Genomic DNA, 24,784 nt, shown 5'->3' with positions numbered 1-24,784 from the left:
TACATCCCAATATTGTGACTTTCTTTAAAAATATTTATTTATGCATACAGACTGGGGTACAGGCCAGAGGTGCAGGGGTGGTGAGAGGATTCACCAGGGACAGAGTGGGGAACAGAACAGGCAGATCCACGAAGTACACTGCTGAGGGGAGTAGTGGGCGGGTCAGGAGAGGTCTGCCATGCCATGTGGTCACCTCCGGGGTGGGGATTGAACTCAGGCTGAAGTGGCATTAGTTTCTTAGTGCTGTGTTTTAACCCGCTGCGCCACCAGGGAGAGCCCCAATTTTATGACTTTTAACAAATTACCTGGTCTTTCTAAAACTCAGATCCACCTTGTATACAATGAAGACAGCATCATTCTCACAGCAGGATGTGAGGATTCAGTGAGAGGTGGATAAGAAAGTGCCTTCTTCACAAATCGGAGAACATAATGCTCTATACCTTAATACTGAGATTAACTCATTGTTTAATAACTGTGGAGTGTTTTTTTTTTCATTTATGAGCTATTTGATTTCAAAGGAAATATGTGTCGATTCAAATATCTCTTCCAGATTGGAAAGCAGGGTACAGGCCATTCCCCACATTCTGGGCCTTGCTTATCACATTAAGGAGAAAGACATGTGGAAGGCAGTGGAAGTCTAGAGTAGGGTGGGCTGGGTTGAAAAGTCAAGGTTTGCCACTTAAGACTGGTCACATGTCAGCTGGGAAAAGTAAGGAATATCGAGGGAGGCCAGGATGAATTAGTATTTGAGCAGAAAGCAACAATAAAGCAACAATCAAGAATGAAAGTATTCAGGTGAATTCCTTGTATTGAACTTAAAATAAATATAGCAGTTCTTCTATAAGAACTTCTTCAAGAAAAACCCTTAAGGTCTTTGATTCAGAGACCTGTCTTCATTTTCTAGGAAGGAAGCGGAAGCTCAGAATGAGCACTGGGATTTCCCAGCATGCATGGACAGCAAGAGCTCAGACCTGCCTGCTCCAGTGTGCCCTTTGTGGCATGCCACCTGGTCCTGTTCCAAGCAGGTGAATCTGTGATGATCAGGAAGCCATCGGCCCATGACAGATGAGAGGCTGGGCTGACTCTGAATAGTGATTGCTCTCAGCTTTTTTTCTTACCTACTTGGATGGATGACTCTCCCGTGCCAGGAATGCACACGGGCTCATAAAGACTTTCTCTCACTGTTGCAACCACAGCGCAGGTTCTTTTCTCAACCACTCAGTAAAGTATATGAGCAATCTCATCAGTTGAAAGGCCTTCATTCCCCTCTGGATTATATATAATCAAGACCATTCAGAATGTGAATTTGCAACTGCCATGATGATGAATACATTGGTCATAAGGAAGCTGGAGTAGTTATCAGTACTTTCCTGTGGATCAACGTGGCAACCAAGTGCTTCTGCACTGGGAGCAATAATGGTGCAGCTTGCATACTTACAGGTTTTCATGACAAAGCATGCAGGGATTGCTGTATGTCTGGCCATCCTCGCCACAGACATAATCTAAATTCTTTGGGCAAAGGTAACCCATCCGGGGCATGACTCGGTAGTCTTTGCACATATTAGAATCCTGGAAGAAGTAAAATATAAATCAAATTTGTTTAATGGCCCAAAGAGGGATGGACATGTGATAATCTTTTCATTTTTTTCAATCATATTTCAATAATGACTAAAAAAGGAACTGTAATTTAAGCCATATGCCTTAGTGTATTTATTTCACATAATTATTAGCTAGATTTAACCCTTGGATTTGTCCTTCTTTTGTTAGGAAAGATAAATAGCTAATTCCAGAAATAAGGGAGAACAAAGCCAAAGAAAGCAGAAGCCTTAAGTGATAGTGAGCAGAGATAAACTAAGGAGTACCTGTAGGAACAACACTAGGATGGTAGTCATGTAAGAAATCAAATGCTATCCAAAAATTAACAAAGATGGAAGAAAATAATAAAATAAAATAAACACAGAGAACCCAAAAAAAAAAAAAACAAGAAGGCATTGTTTATATACAATCTAGAAAGTTAGACTTAAAGATTAAAAACCAATTAAATGCATAGATTTTTGAGTCCCAGTTCTGCTCTTATAAGCAGAGAGGTGATTTACCTAACTTCTCTGCCCCTTAGTTACCCCACCTGAAAACTATGAATAATAGCTTTTCCTCATGTAGTTGTTTTGGGGGATCAAACCAGTAACACATTTAAATGACTGGAACGTACTAAGTGTTCAGCAAAGTATCAGTTGTCAGTGTGGTTCAAGGTAAAAATATGTATATATTTTTTCATGTAGAAGAAGGAACAAACTTGCTCTTTGCAGTCTCTCTGGACACATATCCAACAACCACAATTTAATGATCAAAAAAGGTAGAATAAAAGAAAACTGGAGAAAAATTTTAAATGATATTATGGAAGACCTAAAGTCAACTGTGCTAGTAATTACATTAAATAGTAATAAGACAAACTACTCCAGTTAAAGAAAAGAGAATATTAGAATGAAAAAAAAAAGACCCAACTATATAATGTTTATAATAAGTGTCCTTTAAAAGAATCTTTAGATTTCAAATAAGTTGAAAGTGAAATGATGGAAAATGCAGAGATGGTAGGAGGCAGCTCTTGCCTTTCCCTGCGTGCTGTCAGAGTGCCTGGTGCCTCTGCCACTCTGGGGGCCACCTGGAAGCTGCTGGGATGCAAGACGTGACTACAGTGGGGTGGGTGCGAGAGCTCAGCTTTGGGTTGGTGGTTTGCAAACACAGGGCATCCCTTTCTTTTTTGTAAACCGCGCATCAATTCTGAATAAATTCCATTGACTGTAGAATAGTGCAGTCCCCAGCCACGTCACACCATCTCCACCAGTACCCCCATGGTATAAATCGCATCATCACATCTGTGATTCACTGCTGCTGCTAACCAGCTCCCTAACTTTTGCTCTTACCAGGTATTTTCAGTACAGCAAGTAGAGTTATTCTTTTAAAACACTTATCAGAACATGACACTCTTTTCGAAACCGTCACTCAGAAGTACAGCCAACAATCTTAAAAGGGTCTATAAATTCTGACATACCATGGCCTTACTTTAGTGTCTTTGTCCTCTCTAGCTCTCTCTGAGGTCATTCTGCCTCAATTACACTAGACTCTGCCTCCTTTGATTCCTTCCTCTGGGTCTTGCTGGCCCTTTACTTGGAGTGCACTCCTCTGAACATCTACTCATAAGGAATTAATCCTTTTATCCTAGAAGCAAAAGTCACCTTCACAGAAAGCTCTTTCCTGTAGAGGCTACTTAAAATGGCACCCTTCACCCATTCCAACATTTACTAAATCACTATTCCACATTATATTTCCCTTAAGAATAGATTTTGCTCTTTCACATTATCTGTTATTTGTGTCCTTTCAATATAAACTCTATGAGCATAGAGGTTTCTGTGTGTTTTGCTTATGGATCTTCTTCTCGTACATATAAATAATGTCTGAGAAATAGCAGGTGCTCAGTAAATATTTGTACAGTGAATAACTGGATGACAAGATGAATTATGAATGTGTCTCCAAGAAAAAGCTTAGCTTAAAACCAAACTGTGCAAGAGGAAGCATGATGGAATTTCTAGTTTGTTGGTGATATTTTCTTTCTTTAGTTAGGTGCTAATGTCATAGGTGTGACCACTTTGTGACATTTCATTTTGTTACACAATTATGATATATGTACTTTCCACATGACTGAAATTTCAGGAAATGTTTTTTCTAAAAACACAATTTGTTACTCATAAAAGCCAAGACATGAAAACGACTTGTGTCATCAGTGGATGAACAGATAAAGAAAATGTGAAAGACTCACACACATGTAGTATAGAGAGAATAGTATATATTCTACTTAATGGAATTTTATGTAATGGACATTTTATTTAATAGAATACTATTCAGCCACAATCAAGAAGGGAGTATTGTGACTACCTGAAAATCCTGGAAATACTGCCCCATTATCTGGATAATGCCTTGAGGGCATTATGCTAAGTGAAATAAGACATACAAAAAATTTACTGTGTGGTGTCACTGATTTGAGCAATCTAAAAATGTTAAACTCATAGAAACATAGAGCAGAACAGTGTTTACCAAGGGTGGGATTGGGGAAAATTAGGAGATTTCTGTCAAAGGGTACCAACTTTCACTTATAAAATAAGTTATGAGGATGTAATGTATAGCACAGTGACAATCATACTGTAATAGAAAGTTGCTGAATGAGTAGATCTTACATGTTCTCACCACATACAAAGAAATGGTAATTATATAAGGTGAGGAAGTGTTCGCTAATCTGACTTTAATGATCATTTTGCAGTATTTAAGCCTATCAAATCAGAACACTGTATACTTTAATGCAGTGTTTTATGTCAATGATATCTCAATAAAGGGGAGGAAAAAAGATTGAAGATTTATGCATAGCACAAATATTGTGCTATGCATAAATCTTCAATCACAAATATTGCTAACTTCCTAGAAGTCTGTAATGAGCATATATTTCACTAATGCAACTTATCTATTATCCTATTTTAATTGGGTAATAATTACATGAAATTCCTGTTTGATACCTTTCTTCTTTATTGGGTCATCAGCCTAGATGCTAGCATTTTCTTTTCTGAAGCCTAATCTGAGATTCTACTTCATGAATATATTTCTTGTGTTCACTCCTTTCCTCCTTTCTAATCCTTACCTTGCCAGAGCTCTAAAGGAATTATTTGATTAGATCATTTACACTAAGGAAAAAGTACTGATAATTGCCAGACAGTATTTAAACAAAAGGTTTTGCAACTGTGAATCGCAGATTGGTGGACAGTCACGAGGGTAAACGTGCCCACCATCACCCTTTGGGGAGGGCAAGTGAGAGGAAGTTGGATATGGAACCTCTTTCGTTTGCAAAAATCACAGAATTGAGGTTCCCAACTACTTATCTGACTATGTATCACACTGGTTCCAGACTCACTTTAAAAATTTCAAAAGTGGACTTTTACATAAAAGTAGAATCTCATAGCACAGAATAATCCTAGTCAAAGAACTCTTGCTACTCGTAGGACTGAGGCCATACTCAATTAGCTTTCCTGCATCTTTCCAGGGAAAAGAAGTTCATGGGGTAAGTGGCAACACACCTCCAAAGTAAGCAAATTCAATAAACAAATAGCCCCTTACAAATCCTCATTCTTACCAGAGATGAATTGGGGGCATCTGGGCTGATATCCTCTTCAGAAGACCTAACTTGGGATAGCTTTTCACTGGCTTCTTGTTGACTAGAGAAGACAACAAAAAGTAATTTAAAGTTATAGTCACAAAGACCGCCTTCTCTAAATTCTTGGGGTAACTTAGCAATTCTTTTTTTTTTTTTAAGATCTATTTATTTATGCATATAACTAGGGTACAGGCAAGAGCTGCAGGGGTGGTGAGAGGACTCACCAGAGACAGAGCGGGGAGCAGAACAGGAAGATGGATCAAGTACACTGCTGAGGGGAGCAGCTGGCCAGACAGGAGAGGTCTGCTGCACTATGTGAGTCAGCACCCTGGCCAAGATGGAACTCGTGCTGCAGTGGCTGCGGCTTAGCATTGCTATGCTTTAACCTGCTGCACGACCAGGGAGGGCCCAGGAAGTTAAGCAATTCTAACATGATGACAGACCCACAGAAAGGTCAGTCAGAGAGTATCCAGCATGGTGTGGGAAGAAATACACACAAGGGAGAGTTGGTGTCAAGTTCTCATCACTTAGTATCAGATGTGTGACCTTGACCAAGTTGCTTAAAGTCCTAGAAATCAGATTTCTCACAACATACAAAATGGTAGCACAGGCCATTTCTAGTTCACAGAAATATTTTATGAGAAGGGAAAAAACACTGAATATTATAGTGATCATGGAGGTTTTCACAATCATCATCATGACCCAAATATGGTTGTTCCACAGGATAAGTTATAAACCTTTCTAACAAATCAATTCTTAGGTGTGGAGATCCTATATAATGTGATTTTTTAAAAGATGCTTGATCAGGTTGTAGAATAGAGGCCTCTTTTAGAAATCTGATCTTGAGAGATGAAAGAAATGATTTTACTCCAAAGCTAGTAAATCTCATAATTAGAATTTACATCTGGATTTTCCAAGTCTAAGTTCTGTATCAGGTGTTCTCAATGTAAGGGTCTTGACTGAAAAGACTTACTTACAGGATCCCAAGGATTCAGAAACACACGTTTATTTAATGAGCAGTTTCTGAAAATGCAGCTCCCCTGCCAGCTGAAGGAGGAACAGAATCCTCTTCTTTATTTTTTAAGTTGTAAAAACAGGTAATTTTGGTCTCCTATTCCCTTACCCACTTTCCGTCATGCTAACAACTCAGAGTCCTATCACAAATCACACAGACAAATTAACCTTGTTACAATATTATTAATTAAATTTACAGGACCTACTCAAATTTCACCGATATCTCAGTAATGTTCTTCTCCTGGGTCTAGAGTTCTGGCTTCTTTCATAGCACTTAGTAGTAACATATGTAGTGTTGTGAACCAATATTGCTTCCAAATCAGGTGCAAAGGGTCAAATGTATGGTGAAGGACAGAGGTAGAGTTTGGGGGCTAAACTTCCATAGACTCCCCACATGGACTAGAGTGATGTGCCCCTGAAACTGAAATGATGTGACTTCCATGAAAAAAACCCTCTCAGGGAAGCTGCCTTTTTGACGTCAGTCAGTCACATGCAGTGACATCATGCGCACGCACGCGATGGCACCTCTACTCACAAGGCAGCTCTGCACATGTGGCACTTGTTTTTGTACAGCTTTCCGTCCACACCACGCACCGGGTCGTTCTCGCGAGTGCACAGCAGCTCATTGTTGCCGGAGGTTGCTCGGAAGTTACTGCACTCATCCTAGAAGGTGAGAAAGGAGGCGTAACCTGGCTTTTCCCTTCTTGACCGGGTGGTTTTCCCAAATGTGGTCGTAGGAAGGCTGCCCCGCGCCTGGGCTCAGACTCACTGGACTAATGCTGGCGATGGAGGCCAAGGAACGCTCAGACTGTCTAAACCTCGCGCGCTCCGGCTGGTTCTGGGCCTCTCTGCACTGGTCCTGAAAGGCAGGGGACAAAACAACACTGGAGACTTGGCCTGCTCCCCCTTGGTGCTGAGAGACAAATAGAAAAGGCAGACCGCGCGTGCATACTGACTCTTTGAAGCTGGGACAATCATCTGGAGAATACAGACAACAAGACTTGCAGGACAGAAGCTAGAGGGGGGATTGATTGGTTCATATGAATTGTTTTAAAACCACTTTCCCATTTAAAGTGTCAGAGATAAGCAGGCAATTGAGGTGTTTGCTCTCTATTTTCAATCAGTTTCTCCCAAAGAGAGACTGAAGCAGTAATTGGCACACACACTTTGTTCACACTTAATACAAGTGAAACATTAAACTTCACAGCCAGAATGGAAATTCTCTTACAACCCAAAGTGATAAAGTCAATTTTACTTGAAGCAAAAGCATCTTAATTATCCCCAAACTGGAAGAGAATGCAAGATTCTGAGGAGGAAAGGTAAACAGTTTCTCAGTATCTTTCAGGAAGTAACCTTTGCATCATTTAGGGCCTGGCACTTACTTTTCCTTCATCATTCATTTTCCTTTCATTAGCTTCTCGTTCGCTGCAGAATTAAAAAAAAAAAAAAAAGGTAGTTTTCTAAGGGTTATTATTAACCAAGTATCTCTGCAATTCTAAGCAGCCAATCCAATACTATTTTCATATAACTATATAGATATATCTATATATATGTAGCTGCTGGAATCATCATGATATAGTTGTGGCAATGCTATCAATTCTCATAAGTGCAGTTACTATACCATCATTCATGATGATTGGTTCCCCTCAATATTTTATGGCTTGCCTATGCAGTTGCATCATTTTTCCTTCTCTTCTTAGAAAACGATGACTGAATTCTCCAGGATGAACTGCCCTTTCCATAGTTACAGAGTACACACACATATTTTATAAGACATACCCTAAAGCCCACAGAACTGTATGGCATTGCCTCATTCCCTTTATGCAATCTGTGGGAGGATTGTGGCTTTGCAAACCAGGTTATGAGCGACTAATCTTTACTCTTTGAAAGCCAACAATTTGGTCCCTTTCACAAGCTGTCTTGCCATCCCAGATGCTACAGGTGTGAGCATGCTTTTTATCATCAAAATAACCATTTCCTGCTTAAGTGCTTTGGAAATGTCCTGTCTTCTTCTCTAGTGAGGAACTATGTAGGTATATTTAAAGTAAGACCCCAAGGACTTTTAAGTGTTCACTTAAGAGGTGCTATTTTCTGGCAAGCAGGTATCACATGTCACACTAAGCAATAAAGTCGATCACATACAAGATGCTCTGGCACATGGCACACTTGTTGACGTGTATCTTGCCATATGGACCGCGAATCGGGTCATTTTCTCTAGTGCAGATAAGCCTTCCCTCTCTCACCAAGCTCCGGAATTCATGACACTGATCCTGTCATTAGAGGAATAAAAAACAAAAACAGGTTACTTTGGCAATCTGAGTTTTAGAACTAAATACAGGATTTGTTAAATATAAACTCATGGCCCTCCTGGTGGCACAGAGGATTAAGGCACAGCACTAAGAAGCTAAAGCCACTTCAGCATGATTTTAATTCCCACCTGGTGCTGACCCACATGGCATGGCAGACCTCTCCTCACCCACCCACTGCTCCCCTCAGCAGTGTATTTCAGTCTGTCTGCCTGTTCTGCTTCCCACTCTGTTTCTGGTGAATCCTTGCAACGCCCCTTCATCTCTGGCCTATACCCCAGTTCTGTATTAATAAATAAATTTTTTAAAAATTTATATATATATATATATATATATATATATATATAAACTCATTAACACTTGAGTGAGAATAAATCCTAGAGAAATGACATTTTTTTAATAGTAATAGTGGAATGTTTTAATGTGCTTTCTCCAGCCTCTGCTTTAAGAGTGTGAATCCTTTCCCTAGCACCCACCTGAACTTGTCCCAGTGGAATTTTACTAATATATGGGGAAGCCCATACCATTTTAATACAATTTTCTAGTAGGTTGAGCCATATTCATTACTACACCCAGAAAAAGTCATAAATGAACACAAAGGCATTCTTTTGGAAAGACATATAAACATGTAAACTCTTAGCATTGCTTCTCATTAAAGGCTGAACACAAAGCATCACATTTGTATCACAGATAAGATGTCATGTGCTCTGGAGTCTGACTTTCCTTAAGCTGGCAAATATGTGATCAGAGATCTAGTAACTACCAGGCTCTCCTGCTTTTCTTCTTGGCTTTTACCTGGCAAAGAGTAAAACTCTGCCTTTTGAAGAAGAGGGACTTGTCTTTTTTGTTCAATTTTGAAAATAAGAAACTTAAAGAGAAGCCAGTGGAAATAAGTCCACAGGAACTGACCTCTCTTGAAATCTTTGGCCAGCTGCGGAATTTGTCTTGAACTTCCTTTGAGCTCAAAGATCCAAAGCAGAGACAGGGGAACGTGATCTTAGAAAATACTGCTACTTTTTAGATGATGCTTAGTAGTGGTGTTATTATTATTATTATTATTATTATTTGTCAGTTTAGACCTAACAAAAAGTTGCCTCATTAATGGGAAAGCCTCCCTGGGGAAATTTAATATTTGGCTTTTGTCATTGGAATTCAGTCTATGAGTTGGTGTTGATGAGCATTTTCAAAGTCTAAAACTGAACACTAGGTGGCACTGGAATGCCAAGAGTTTATCATCTGGAGCTCCATGTTTTTTTTTTTTTTTTTTTATATTTGCTTTCGTGCCAGTGATTTTGGATCTATTTGCTTGATTATTTGTTTTAAAACTTCAGAAAAGGAATTCACTTGATAACAACAATGACTTGACCATTGTAACTGGTCCTATAGATATGTGAAAATTGCTTCAGAGTTGTTCCAGATAGCATGCTGTTCCCTTGCAAGATCTGGCCATATCTTTCTTGTTTACTACGACTGGGCAGAGTGGGCCGCGTATAAATATTTGGTGAATAATTTAGCCATACCATCAACTACCCACATTTAAGTATTAACATGCATAACATATATTACCTTGTTCGTATGGTCTGTGTTTCTTGAATCCTCCTCTTTCTTTTTTTTTTCAGCTGCTTCCCGCTCCCTGGAAGTAAAAAGACATTTTTGCCAAAGTAAACAAACTCTTCATTTATTACAAAATCTGCTTTTTTAAAAATGTGATTTTTCTCAGATTGATGAGAAATTATTATTATACTATAAGACCCACAATTTCAGGTTCATTAAAAAAAAAGACTCACAATTGTTTTTTACACATAGCACACTTATTGCCATGTGTCTTGCCATTTGGGCCCCGGACAGGGTCGCTTTCTCTGGTGCAGATAAGTTTTCCATTTTTCATTTGAGATCTAAACTCATCACATTCACCCTGAAAATAGAGAAAGGTTATATTAGATGTATCTGTATTGATCAATTTTGATCATATCTGAAATCTTAAGATCTTGACTCCAGAATCAGGCAGCCTCTAACCCTGCTGAGGCAGTAAGACCTCCAGGTTCTAATTTTTGGGATCTGTGAGGATGTTGCTGAACAAGAAGGAAGAATTAAGGTAGAATAGGGTTAAGATTGCTAATAAGCAGTCTTCAAAGTGGAGAGATTATTCTGAATTATCTGGGTGGTGCCAGGTTCTTATGAATGAAGAGGGAAAGTGGTGGGGTATGGGGGTGGGGTCGGTGCAGCTTGAAAAAGATTCAACTGACCACTGCTGATTCTGAAAATGGCCATATAAAGCAGGGGAGGCAGACAGGATCTAGCAGTTGGGAAAAACAAAGAAACAGGCCCTCCCCCAGCACCTACCACTGCTGATTCTGAAAATGGCCATAAAGCAGGGGAGGCAGACAGGATCTAGCAGTTGGGAAAAACAAAGAAACAGGTCCTCCCCCAGCACCTACAAAAGCTACTGACAGCTGGGTCTTAATGCAGCAACTTCCCAGCTACAGAAACGTATAAACTGAACATAGGTTGTTTTAAGTCACTAAAAGTTGTAATTTCTTATAGCTGCTGAACCTCATAGTTCCCATCTATGAAATATGGTTAAAAAAAAAAACACACCAACTTTATTTGGCCAAACTCACTTGAGAGAATTAAATACACTATAAAAAATTATGTCTTTCTGGTGGTGCAAGATTAAGTATTGGCATTCTGAAGCTGTCAGCAGCCACCGCAGCAGGAGTTCAATCCCCAGCCAGGGAGGTGACCCCCATGGCACAGCAGACCTCTCCTGACCCTCCCACTGCTCCACTCAGCATTGTATTTCAGTAGATTCAGCTGTTCTGTTCCCCACTCTGTCTCTGGTGAACCCTGTCACCTTGCCCCTATACCTCTGGCCTACTCCCCAGATCTTATATGCATAAGTAGATACATTAAAAAAAAACCTATAAAAATTGCTGTGGAGTATTAGATTCAATGATTTACATTTAACAAAGAATTTCTACATCAAACAAGTTCCTAGTGATGTTGTACTATGCACACTGCTGATGGTTTCTGGTTTCTTGCCTTCCAAGGGCAAGGTCTTGGTTGGCCACACAGACACCCCTTTCCATATTTTTGATAGCCAAGTGTTGATTTTACACAAAGACCATTTTGACCAACCTTGATAATAAGTTACCTTTCCTGATGCTGATTCAGTCCCATTTGATCTATTGCCAGAATGCTTATTTCTTTCCTCTTGTTCTTTTTGTCTGGAAGAGGAAAGAGTCAAGAATCATTTTGTTAGCACATACACAGGCTTGGAAGGAGCCACACAGTTTATGTATCCTACACCTCCTCCACACAGAGCTTTCTGTACTCTCAAGACAGCTCCATTATCAAGAGGCATCCTCCATCCAAGGTAGCTATTGGAGGGCGATCAACCCATTACACAGTACGTCTTATATTTGTCCAAATGTGGATAATGTCTACCCTTTAGGTCTTAGCTCCGAGGACCATACAGAACAAGTCTGCTGAAGTCCTGATATTAATCCTTCAGATATTTCAAAGCAAACTTCAGGTCTCCTGGTCCAGCCTTCTCAGTTCTTTCACATTTGCAAAATTAGTCATGGTTTTTAATTACCCCCTACTCACCACTCTAGTTTTTTGATTTGTAGATTAACCCACTATAAGATTGTTTCTCAAACTATGAAGCTCAAGGTGAACAAAAGAAAAGTAATCTAGAATGTTCCTTAGGTTCTACTTAGGTTCTAATCTCTCTACCTTTCTGATAACAGTGGTCCCTAAGTTTTCTTGTGCATTATCCTTTGATATTTTTTGACAACATATGGATTGGCAATTTGGTGACTTCATATTTAACAAGCAAGTCAGGTGATTCTGATGTAGTTGGTTCAAGTTCCAAATACTACTAACCACTAGTACATGTTTCCCTTCAAAGTTATATTTGGCTTTGCACACAAAAATCAATATATATATATATTTCTTCCCATATTATTTATTACATTAATGGCATTAGTGTCATTATTAATTATTAATGACAAAAAATCCTCAAGTAACAAGTCTAATCACTGAATTCATATTCACAGGTTTCATTTTATTCCTTTAGAAGAGTTCCTTTTGAGCACATGAGAAGATGAGAAGTAGGGAAGTAGTAATATACCTAACTAGCCTGAAGATTCAAGCAAATATGAAGTCTTGAAATTTTAATCAACTTAACCTGTGGAAAGAGGGTATCTAGGATTCAGTGTGGTAGAATTTTAGGTATAGTCATGTTCTATTACTCAACCTCCAGTGGCCTCTGACTAGATAGAGAATAAAACTCAATATATCCTTATTTTGACCTAAAATCCCCTATATGACTTTTCCAAACTCTTTTTCTACAATTCTCATGCAATCTCCTTGAGACACTATGGCCTCCTCTGTGTTTCTTGAGTTTGCTAACTTCATGTCCATACTCAGACCTCTACATTGGCTCTTGCGCCATCTGAAACTACCTTCCAGATACCCCCCACACTTCATTTTTCCAGGTCTCCTTCACATGTCAAGCCTTCCCTGGATACCCTGAGCAAAGTAGGGCCTCCCGTGGCTTTCTGTTATATAAATCTATATCTTTTAGACATGCCTGTTGAAAGAAGCACTTACAGTATGTCTTTACACATGGTGCACTTATTGTTATATGATTTGCCATTAGCATCACGTACAGGATCACTCTCCCGAGTACAGCTGAGTTTGCCATTTTTCATAGTTTCCCGATACTCAGCACATTGGTCCTGAAAAGGAAGCATAGAGCAGGCTTACTGAATCACTTGTCTGCATTGTTAAGTTTTCTAGCATAAGAGGAGCTCATCTACCTCCTCTTAAGAGGAATGTCTGCATCTAACAATGCTGTTTACAGAGAAAGAGGAAGGGAAATTGTTCATATGCTAAGAGGTCAGTGGTCACGGTAAATAATGTTGCTTTTAAGGTTCTACACTAGAAGATCATAAAGTTGGCTGGGGTTTAATAGTTTAGATTAAAGGTAGGCAAAGGATAAGCAACCAACTTCTCTATCCTGATGCCTATTATATATCATGATGTATCTGTATAGATATAACTTGAAATGCTTTCTCATGGATACATTCAGGTATTTTTTATGACTGCCCCCCAACAATAGTGGCAGAGCTAAATGGCTGACACCGAGGTCTTATGACCCACAATACCTAAAATAGTTGCTATTCGGTTTCTTAAGGAAAACAAAACAATTGCTGACCTCTATTGTAGATAGAAGGGAGAAAGACATGCTGGAAGTCAAATGCAAAGCTGTCCAAAGACCAAGAAAGACAGTATTGAACAAATCACAGAAAAAAAGAGAAAAAGGGTATCAATGGTCTCTCACTTGAGAGTGGGAACTCAGCTCCTAAAGAAGAAAAAAATGGAAAAACAGAAAGGCCAGTCGGTAGCTCACACTATCTGATGCCAAACGTATTCTCTTTCAACAATTAGACCGCCTGGATGATCCGAAAAACTTTCTAGAATTCCAGAAAGTTGTTCCATTTAGGAAAAAGAGAACAATTAAAGTGAACGAGGAGCTGACAAGAGGCAGGCCTGCACATGCGTTCTCCTGTGGCTGGCAGGAGAGTTCGATAATCATGAAGAAGGGTCAGGAGACTGCCATCAAGTCCGATTATGAATTATTATTTTTAGGGTTATAGAAGTTAAAAATCTCTAGCCACCCTAAAGACTAGACTAATTGCTCCCTAGCAATTAAAAGTTGCTGCTATGTCACCCTACTACCTCAAAGGGAATGCCTGTGTTCTTCCAAAAAAGCTTTCAAACTCAGCCCCTGGTACACTTGCCTTTGATCAGAGATGGACCACAGTCCGGCCCAGACAGCCCCTGGCCATGAGGCTAGAGGTTATGCGTACCTGAGCTTTCCCTCCGCCTCCACCACTGGAATGGTGCTCCCTGGCATTTCTCTGATTATCCTCTTCTTTTCTCTTCCTTTCTTCATCTTCTTTCTGGCTGGAAATTAGAAAGGGGGGAGGGGAGAGTAGGAGATTACAGGGAGTGGCATCCACCTCTGAGAAACACAGAGGTGACCAAACTCCATTTGTATGAAAGTCAACCACATTTATCGAACTCCAGTACTGGCTCTCATCTCTGAAAATAAAATAAGGAATGACGCAGAGGTCTTTTGTCTTGAGGAGCTCTCATGGCAGGAGAAGAAACCTAACATTCATGTAACCACAGCCCAGGGAGCAAGTCTGAGCATTTCATAAATGCTCCTCTTAAGTCTCAGCTGCATTTTTCTCACATAATCCATATCCAGGAGGTTCCAAAACAATTCTCTTCTTTGCCATGGAGAACTTTTGCACTTAGTCATATATTATTTATTTCTGAACTAGGAGTTGTGGGTTTTATGAATTAATGTGAAGCTAAAAGTCCTCTTGGAGTCCCTGCCTTTCACAAAGAATGGAAGGCTAGAGTTACCTCTAAGTGCTCACAGCTGGTGCCACCTGTCACTGAACCACCTCACACTGCCCTGATGTCCGTCTGCTCCCCTCTGTCCCACTTCCCTGGCTCTACTTACTTCTTGCTGGATTACTTCAAACCCCTACCACCACCACAAACATGCTGAATTCAATCCCTGCTTTTCCCTTTTTTTTTTTATGTCGACATACTTATGGCACTTAATCTCCTACTGGCAAAATTTGAACCGTACCCATGATATGTAGAATTTCCTTTGGAATCTTTGATCTGGCATTCAAAGCTGTGAAGTGTTAAGTCCTAATTAAATGATTAGGATTTGAATGATTCACTCTTCAGGTACTACAGTTTTCTTAATTTTCAATTCATCCTACTCTTTTCTTCTCAGTCCTTCTTGCACTGTCTGATTCATTCGCTCCATAATGCTTTCGATGAGGCCTTTCCTCAAGTACCATGCAAACTGCCTCCATCACTTTTCATTTAGCCATCCCTCCTGTGTATTACCCTAACTATGTTCACATCTAATCTCCAGCAGACTCTATGATTTCTGAGAAGACTGTTCTATTCATCTTGCTTAATCACTATAGACATTGTACATTGGAGATGTCCAGGAAAACGTTATTGAATTTCTTAAACATCTGAAGTCTATTCCCGAACTTTGTATACACAGTTACTTCTCATTTCCTGAAAATATATTTTAAAAAATGTAGCTAGAAAAGTTAGGTTGACAGAAAAATCTGCGTATTTTCTTTCTAATGATCCAGAGAAAAGATTCATCCAGCAGCAAAGATTTAAACTTCTAGCAAGAAAGACATTATGGTCTATTGATAGAATCTATCCTCAAACTAATGGAGAACTTTTTCACTTAGTAATATATTATTTATTGCTAGAACTATGAGTTGTGGCTTCTATGAATTAATGTTAAGCTAAAAAATGCTTTACAGATAATCATTATTTGCTTTTATATTAAGAAAGGAGCAGCACTGTGTGGTGTCTTCCTAGCTCTGCCAGCCTGCAGGAGGTTTCATCTGTATACTCACAACACTGCTTTGCACATGGCACACTTGTTGCCATGGGTCTTGCCATCTGGGCCACGCACAGGATCATTTTCTCGTGTGCAGAAAAGATTGCCATTTTGCAGAAGGCTCCGAAACTCACTGCATGTATCCTAAAAGGAAGAGAAGGCGCGAGAGTTTGGGTTTTTCATAGCAATGATTTTGTTGGGTTCCTACTAAGTGCTTCTTGAAAAGAAGAGAAAATGACATGTGGTTTTTTTCCCTCTGGTATTTGTTCTCTTCTACTCAGCACAGCACACATGATCTAGAAAGAGGCTGAGATTTAGCCCCCAAATCCAGACTGAACCTACAACCATGACCTCTTAAAAAGCTGTGGTCATAGTTCCTATTTTGGGCTCTGTTGTCCACGCTATGTCATGTCATGTTAGGCCATGTTTTGTTATGTTTGTATAAAGACCTTGTACATGTCATAGAATCAACACATTTTGGGTTTGGCTAGAATTTCAACATTCATCTGGTCCTACTATACACAGTCCAGCTCAATCCCCTCCACAGAATGCCTTCCAAGAGGGCGTCTGTTTGCATCAGAGCACCAGCATTCATCAGGAGTTCCTGACCTTCCAGAAAATTCACTTCAAAATTTCTATTGGATAGTTTCCACAGATAAGCTATTGGATTATGGGTCAGGGATCTTGGAAAATAAGTCCTATCAGTTCCGGAAGATCCCTACTCTCAGGGTTTCATATTTGGAAGATGTCACTGCAAGTAGGGTGAGGATGTCTTGCAGTCCAGCAAACAAAGTAAAAATATTTTACTTCCCTCAGTGAAATTGAGGATATTTTTATGCTTCCTCATGAGAGGCCTTCAGATTCTGGGAGAAAGCCTTCTTGTTCAACTACTTTACCTGATTAGGTTCTTTTTCACAAGCTAACCACAGGCAGCCACTTCATTCTAATTCAATCTTTTGTCCCAATTCTCATTCTGGCTCTTCCCCGTGTATAAGAATGTAATAAAATATTTCAGGTTCTGGCACAGTGAGCAAAATAGGGCAATGAGATCATATTGGATCATACTGCTAGGATTCCAACCTGCCACCAAGACATCTTGGATGCGCCTAAGTTACCTCACTTATAAAATTAAAATAATAACATTTATTCCACAATTTCAGAATTATAATGGTTGATGTGTATCAAGTATTCAGCTTACGTCCTAGATTGTTGTGAGAACAACATGAGATATGTATGTCTGCAATAACTAACATTTAGAAAGTACTCAGTAAATACTAACTCGAGTTATGTGAGGAATTGAGAGAGGATAAACAAACCACTTAAGATCATAGAGTTATAGAGTTATTTACTGCTGGTGTTCTGGATGGAGTTCCTCATCCTCTCTGAATCTTTCAGCTGAAGTTGAAACTCAGTGAGGAAAAGAGAGTAAATTTTTCTCTACTTCTGATGCAAGGTTTACTGCTGACCCCAGTGGGGTCATAATTATCAAAAGAATGGTGAAAGAAGGAAATGGTTCATCAATAGCAGTTAATGTGAAATAGCAACTGTTTCAGATGGAAGCGGCTCTCACAGATCTTGAAAAGCAAACCATTTTAAAATTCAGATTCACAATTGTGAGAAATACAACTGTAAGCAAAACCATCATACACATTCCAAGTGTGATTTTTTTTAGAAATCATTTCTAATATCAATAACCTTTGACAAGCGCAAGGAAATACCATAAATCTTGGCAAAAATGTACCTTTTAGAATCACAAAAGTATTATTTGGTGATGCTGGCACCAGAATATAATTAAAGGTAAAACAAAGAACATACAACTGATTTGACCAAATTCAGTGATATAAAAGCACCCATTTGTTAGGGTGAGTGCAGGATTTGGCATCAGGAACGGAGATTTGAATTCTGATGTTTCTACTTTATAGCTGTGGACACTTCGAAACATGAAGAGTGGTACCAATATACCACTAGCTTTGTAAAGAAGTTCTTCCCCTCTCAATTTGAAGTCTTCATTTTAAAATGAAGAAAGGAGTAAATCAGGGGTCTGCAAAGTATGACTCATACAAAATCTGTCCCTCTACCTTGGTAACTCAAGTGTTATCCAAATATAGTCCTCCTCTGTTTGCATATCCCCTTTGGCTGCTTCAAAGCTGGAATTCAGCAACTGTGACAGAGATGGAACGGCCACAACCTACGATATCTATTATTTAGCCTTATAAGAAAACATCTGTCAAGGCTAAATGAAGCCCGAGCTCCCTCACTTAGGTCTCCGGTAACTCCATGTGTTATTTTTACCAAGAAATTGCAACACCTCCCATGTTTTATTCTATTATGCCCCTTCCAGGACAACTACCATTTCAGCTTCTCTCTTTACTTTCACTCTGGATTCAGCTTCTTTTTTCTCCTTTGCTTCTTGCTGGCTGTAAGGGGAAGGAGAGGGACAGGGTGCTCAGCATCGTAGCAACCATATTTATTTATTTATTTATTTTTAAAGATTTATTTATTTATTCATACAGAACTGGGGTACAGGTCAGAGATGCGGAGGGTGAGAGGATTCACCAGAGACAGAGTGGGGTGGAGAACAGGCAGATTGATGAAGTACACTGCTGAGGGGAGCAGCGGGCAGGTCAGGGGAGGTCTGCCACGCCATGTGGATCTCCTCCAGCGCAGGCGGGAATCGAACTCATGTGGAAGTGGTTTAAGCTGCTTTAACCCGCTGCACCACCAGGGAGAGCCCAGCAACCATATTTATTTTAAGGAGAAATCATCTCTCTAGATAGAAACAGCCCATTATTTCTATCCCTCTACCAACTAAGTGCGGGAGAAGAAAGGCCACGGTTTCCTTCTCCAGATTGTTCTTGTTATTAGTGCTGTTTAAAGAATTAGACAGAAGGGCCCTCCCTGGCGGTGCAAAGGGTTGAAGTGCAGCACTATAAAGCTCTATGCAGCCACTGTAGCATCAGTTTGATCCTAGGCCAGGGAGGTGACCGAGTGGCAGACGGCTCCTGTTTCCCCACAGCAGTGCATTTCAGTCGATCTGCCTGTTCTGCTCCCCACTATGTCTCTGGCAAATCCTCTCAACCCCTGCACTCTGGCCTGTATCCCAGCTCTTGTATGCAGATCAGTAAACTGTCATGTCTACATTTCTTGCAGAAAATAAAGAGGTTGTTCTTCTCCCCAGAAAGAAGCTAGAACACTGACTCTGTGTTAAGAGATTATCACTGGTTAGCACCCAGTAATGAATACATACTTAGATTACTCTGACAGTGTGCATTCAGAGAGGGAAACTTCCACTCCTGTGTGCCATCAGCTCTGGGGAACCTGGTCTTAATACAAGGTCCTGTCTTGACACTGACTCAAGTAACTCTCAGAGCACTGAGAACACTAACAAGAAGTGAATTAAATATACAGTGGGTGTGGTAGCAGTGAATAGTTCCTCCATGCAACATGTTCTTCATCAGCAACCTAGAAGGGCCCCTCAGTAGCTCCCTCACACCACCTGCTGCCTTCTCCTGTCAGCAGCGGGGCTCTGCTTCTGGCTACTCACAAGAAGGCCTCACACATGGAGCACGTGTTGCCATGGATTTTCCCATCTGGGCCCTCAATGGGGTCATTCTCTCTGGTGCATGCAAGGCGACCGTTCCTTATGTAATTGCGGTATTCACTACACAGCTCCTGCCAAGTGAGGGAGGGTTTGATCAGAATGTTAAATGTTGGAAACCTGTTTCTGGAAAAAACAGAGTATGTGTGCAATGATCTTAAACAACTACCTGAACTGCTTCTCTCTTGACTTTCTCAGACTCAGCTTTTTCCTTTCCATTCTTGCCATTATTTTTCTTCTCTTCTTCCAGTTTGCTACAATAAATAAAAGAAGATATAAGTGAAATACAATCTCTCGATCTTTTTGGTAATGGATTTTAAGGAGGGTCTGGGTCCAGACCAAAGGTAGACTCAGTTTTCAGTACAAATGTATTCACTTCAGAAATGCAATTGTTTGGCTCAACCATCAGATCAATTTAGCAGCTTATAATTTCCCTTTGAAAAGTAAAACTCACATGCTCAGTTTGGTACTGTATGATCTTAATTCTATAGTTCTGTGACTTCACAAGTGATCTGCAAAAGCCACAATTGATGCTTTTTAAAACTGGGCCAAGTTTTCTCTAAATAACTATCATGTCAATGATGATAACAAGGGGTGACAGCAAGTTGAACAAAGGACCTATAGTAAAAATAAACAATACTTCATTGGGAAATCTTTCAGATGTACCTAAACCTAAGACTGGGCTCAGATGTGTGAAAATTAAAAAATAACAATAAAATCAAATCCATTGCAATTGATATTATTTAAATTTTTTTTTCTTAATTTTTGTTTGAGATTCTGTAGGGGATTAGGAATCTAGAAAGGAGGAGGTGGCAATAATCAGTTTCCATATTGCCCTCTTATCCCACTCATCAAATCAATGACCTATAAGGCCCTGGACCTGATGATGGGAAGACACTAGAAAACATCTATGACATGGGTCTGCCTCTTAAAAGTTTCACTGTCTCCACTAAGATCACTTGTTGTTCAAGTAATTTTCAAAGTCTTGACATACTGTTCCCACAGACTTCTGTCCAACTGGCTTTCCCTTAATCAATATATGAAAATGTTCACAGGATTAAAAAATGTTAGGCAGCAAGAGAGACCACAGAGATAATCCCATTCAGACCACCAAACTTCTGCTCACTCTTTGCTGTGACTGATGACTATCAAGTGTTAAAAGCATCTTGTCGCAAAACTGAAAATTTACTTAGGACTTTAGCAGGAGATAGAAGGATAACTGAGGCTGTCCCTGGTAGCACAACGGGTTAGAATGCAGCACTGTTAACTGGCCGTAGCCACTTCAGTGCGAATTCGATTCCCTGTCCGGAGGTGATCCACATGGTATGACAGACCTCTCCTGACCTGCCGGCTGCTCCCCTCAGCAATGTACTTCGTCGATCTGCCTGTTCTGCTCCCCATTCTGTCTCTGGTGAATCCTCTCACCACCCCTGCGCCTCTGGCTTGTACCCCAGTTCTGTATGCATAAATAAATCAATCTTTAAAAAACAAAAAGAAGGATAACTGAACAGAGAATAACACTGTCCTCTGTGATTTAATGCTACTTAAGTCCTGGGTGTATGCTTACAAAATTATGTACCATGCAACTCTGAGAAATGAGCAGAGTATACACATTTCTCAAGAAGCTGAAGGTCAGAAGTGACTGCTGGCGAGAGGTTTGCAAGGGTGGGGGACACTCACAACATGCTCGCACACATGGCACACTTGTTTCCGTGCATTCTTCCATCTGGCCCACGGACAGGGTCTTTCTCCCTGGTGCAGATAAGCATGCCATTCCTCACTTGGCTGCGAAATTCACCGCACAGCTCCTGGAAAATGAAGAATATATTTTCTTAGAGCAGTTTTCTATGCTTTCTGCAGCAGGATGAGGAGACAAAAAAAAATTGATTATATTTAGTGGTACAACAGTATTAATGTAATTTCTATCACAGTCCAGAATTGCCCTGGCACGGGAGTGAGTATTTATTAGGATAATTCTCCTGAAGGCAGGGTATAGAAGAAGACTGACAAAATTTGTAGAGACTCATGTAAAATATATATGTTTGTGTTGTGTTGCACACTGTAGTCATAAAGTCATGAAAGATCAAAGAAGACTTAACAAGCTAGCAGGTTTAAAGGTTTCCTGAAGGAAATGAGAATGTTGTGGACTTTTCATGAGAAGGAAGAAAATCCTTCCATTTTTACTTGGATGGATTTTGAGTACATTATGCTAGTTGTAGTAAGTAGAACCAAGATGCATGATATCACTTCCAATGTAAACTCTAAAGGAGCCAAACTTAGCATCACAGAGAGCAGAGTGGTGGGAACCGGGGCCTGGGAGTTAGAAGGGTTGGGGACTGCAAGATACTGGTCATGGCCTACAAATGTCCAGGTCATTGGCCACACATTACAATCTATATAGTAACATGACAAGTGTATCTCAATGGTGGGAGAACCATGAAATGACAACATTGTGCAAAAAGGGGACAGAATATTATTAAGCCTTGACTGGTCTTCAGAACGATGAGAAGGAAGAGCAAAAAACATGACAGAACAGGTAAGAGATGCCAAGAGAAAGTGACCCCTTTTGGGGCACTTCTTGGGAAAGTCCAGGGTGGCGGATGTAGATGTGAAACAGGAGAGCACTGAGAGGAGAGAAGAGAAGGGAAGGTTTAGAGCGATGGGGGAGTCTAAGAGAACTTGGCAACTGATCAGACATTAAGGATGAAATAATTTTCTAATTCTAAGTTATTAAAAAAAAAAGATAGCCCCAGCTAACATCAGTCATATAAATTAAAATTAATAAGTAGTAACCTAAGAAACCTCAAATGTGGGGACTATCTCTTACAAAGTAAATTACCATTCCACTTTTTAGGAAACAAACCTCAAAATGTGAATGATTAGGAAAAGAAATTGATATTCAGAATTTAGAATGTTTCAGAAAAATGGTGAACAAGACTCTTATTTTCAGGTTATGGTTTCCTTTGTTAATCTTGGGCATGAGAACTGAATCTCCGGCGAACATTCACGCCAATGAGATTTTAGAGAAAAAAATGTTGGTGCGTAACATGAACACTCCTGAGAAAATTACCTCTGTTGCTTGTCTTTTAGCCTTTGCTCTTGCTTTTTCTTCTTGTTTACTAGAAGATAACAGGGGGAAAAGGGAGAGAGAAAAAGAAATCATTCTCATGTTCTCGATGACTTAATATTTTTCATCAATAACTTGTGAAAACAAAAAGCCAGTTTCTTAGGATTACTATGAAGATCAAATGAGACTAGGTAGCAAAATTCTTAGCAGGTGCATGTTGATGTTACACACTCAAAAAATGTTGGTTTTCACGATGATAGGGCCATCATTTGATTCCATCTATTAAAACTTCATTGCTTCCCTGGTGCAAACACTGTGACAAATCTGTTGGGTTATGTTGCTTTCTACTGAGGAAGACTGAATGGTTGAATTCTTTCAGAGATTCTAAACATATATAGAATAAATAGGTGTATCCCTTGGGATAAAGATCCCAAGACTTAAAGATATCAAGAATGACTGGCTGAGGAGACAAATTAGGTCACCTAAAGTCATATTTCAATCTCCTCAAAGTGGGCACCCAATTCCTCCACAGCAGAGCCACCATTCCTGAAACAGGCACTGCCCACTTTGACTTCCATTATTGCAAAGTTCCCATGATGCCCAAATCTGTCTCCTGTAGCTCTCACCTATTTTAATTCTATTCCTTGAGGTTACACACAATAGTAGGAATAATGAAAGAAAATTGAAACAGTGAATAAAATTACTATGCATCTTACTGATATATTACATGTACTCTCATCCATATCTTATTGCAGTTGATAATCCTTTAAGAAACTAAGTCACTAGTCTGGTTATCTTATTCTTTTCTCTGACTAGAATATTTGGAGTTTGTCCTAGAATGTCCTAAAAGAAATTAGTCTGCATCTCTATTATTATAATCGTTATCAACTCAAAGCTCTCCACATGATTTTTGGGTTTATGATTATTTTAAGTTCATGTAAAGCAGCACCCCAAGCCAAGTGCTTCAGCGAAGAAGGACATGCATCTTCACGGTTATAGGGAAACCCCCTTAGAAGTTGCTCTCCCCACTAGAATCCAGGCACTACTCACAAGAAGGCCTCGCACATGGAGCAGGTGTTACCGTGCATCTTCCCATCAGGGCCCCTGATGGGGTCATTCTCTTTGGTGCACAGAAGCTGCCCATTCTTCCTGGATTTGCGGTATTCGCTGCACAACGCCTAGGAAGCCAAGGGAGGAAGGTGAAGTGCTAAACCCAGGTTTGGATCAGACTGCAAAAGCAGCAGTTTAGCAGCCTCCTTGGTGGTGCAAGGGGTTAAGCCTCAACACTATGAAGCTATCCATAGCTACTGCACCACGAGTTCAATCCCTTGCCAGGGAGGTGACCCACATGGCACAGCAGATCTCCCCTCATCAGTGTATTTTAGTCAATCCACCTGTTCTGCTCCCCACTCTGTCTCTGGTGAATCCTTTCATCCTTCACAACTCTGGCCTATACCCAAGTTCTTGTATAAATAAATAAATCTTTTTTTAAAAATAGCTGGAATTTGGGCCCTCCCTGGTGGTGCAGCGGGTTAAAGCACAGGACTAAGAAGCTAAAGCCGCTTCCACATGAGTTTGATCCCCGCCTGCCCCGGAGGTGATCCACATGCTGTGGCAGACCTCTCATGACCCTCCTTCTGCTCCCCTCAGCAGTGTACTTCATCAGTCAGCCTGTTCTGCTCCCCACTCTGTCTCTGATGAAGCCTCTCACCACCCCTGCACCTCTGGCCTGTACCCCAGTTCTGAATGAATAAATAAATAAGTCTTTTAAAAAAATTGCTGGAATTTAAACATTCAATGAAATGGTTTACTTTAAAGTTCTTAACTTTAAAGGTATGAATGCTTTGTGGTAGTATTTATGGCTCCTCATCTTAGAAATGGTCATATGGACACACACGTACATGCACATATATAAGGCTGTAAACAAAGGTTTCATACAGTTTCAGGGGGTTTCTGAGGTCCCTAAAGCCATTTCTGGATAGCAGGCGCCTGTGGATCTGACTTATCAGAGAGGTCCCCTCACCTCAAATGAAGTTGTTGAGTGAGACTGTCTTTTGTTTCTTACTCTGTCTTTCAACTTTTTCTTTTCTTCTTCTGCTTGGCTAAAAGAGAATGATTGAAAAAAGAGATATGTAAGAAT

At 40.0% G+C, this 24,784-nt stretch overlaps 1 protein-coding gene across 1 annotated transcript in view; it reads right to left on the bottom strand.

The window, feature by feature from the left end:
* SPINK5 (serine peptidase inhibitor, Kazal type 5) overlaps window positions 1-24,784 on the bottom strand; it is an 83,755-nt gene that overhangs the window by 4,986 nt on the left and 53,985 nt on the right. The window contains exons 13-31 of the mRNA XM_012727780.1: window positions 24,668-24,746; window positions 23,695-23,822; window positions 22,648-22,696; window positions 21,258-21,385; window positions 19,747-19,831; window positions 19,524-19,651; window positions 18,330-18,396; window positions 15,996-16,123; window positions 14,394-14,490; window positions 13,132-13,259; window positions 11,669-11,741; window positions 10,302-10,429; window positions 10,081-10,147; window positions 8,351-8,478; window positions 7,591-7,633; window positions 6,978-7,067; window positions 6,744-6,871; window positions 5,174-5,255; window positions 1,439-1,569 (exon numbers count right to left, since the gene is read on the bottom strand). Coding sequence (XP_012583234.1) covers window positions 1,439-1,569; window positions 5,174-5,255; window positions 6,744-6,871; window positions 6,978-7,067; window positions 7,591-7,633; window positions 8,351-8,478; window positions 10,081-10,147; window positions 10,302-10,429; window positions 11,669-11,741; window positions 13,132-13,259; window positions 14,394-14,490; window positions 15,996-16,123; window positions 18,330-18,396; window positions 19,524-19,651; window positions 19,747-19,831; window positions 21,258-21,385; window positions 22,648-22,696; window positions 23,695-23,822; window positions 24,668-24,746 — 1,887 coding nt within the window. The remainder of the gene's footprint in view (window positions 1-1,438; window positions 1,570-5,173; window positions 5,256-6,743; window positions 6,872-6,977; window positions 7,068-7,590; window positions 7,634-8,350; window positions 8,479-10,080; window positions 10,148-10,301; window positions 10,430-11,668; window positions 11,742-13,131; window positions 13,260-14,393; window positions 14,491-15,995; window positions 16,124-18,329; window positions 18,397-19,523; window positions 19,652-19,746; window positions 19,832-21,257; window positions 21,386-22,647; window positions 22,697-23,694; window positions 23,823-24,667; window positions 24,747-24,784) is intronic.

The sequence above is a fragment of the Condylura cristata genome, unplaced genomic scaffold (genome assembly GCF_000260355.1).
Source record: "Condylura cristata isolate star-nosed mole 26May11 unplaced genomic scaffold, ConCri1.0 scaffold00021, whole genome shotgun sequence".
Classification (NCBI taxonomy): Eukaryota; Metazoa; Chordata; class Mammalia; order Eulipotyphla; family Talpidae; genus Condylura; species Condylura cristata.
The sequence above is the reverse complement of the archived record's forward strand: the minus strand, read 5'-3'. Positions and strand labels throughout refer to the sequence as shown.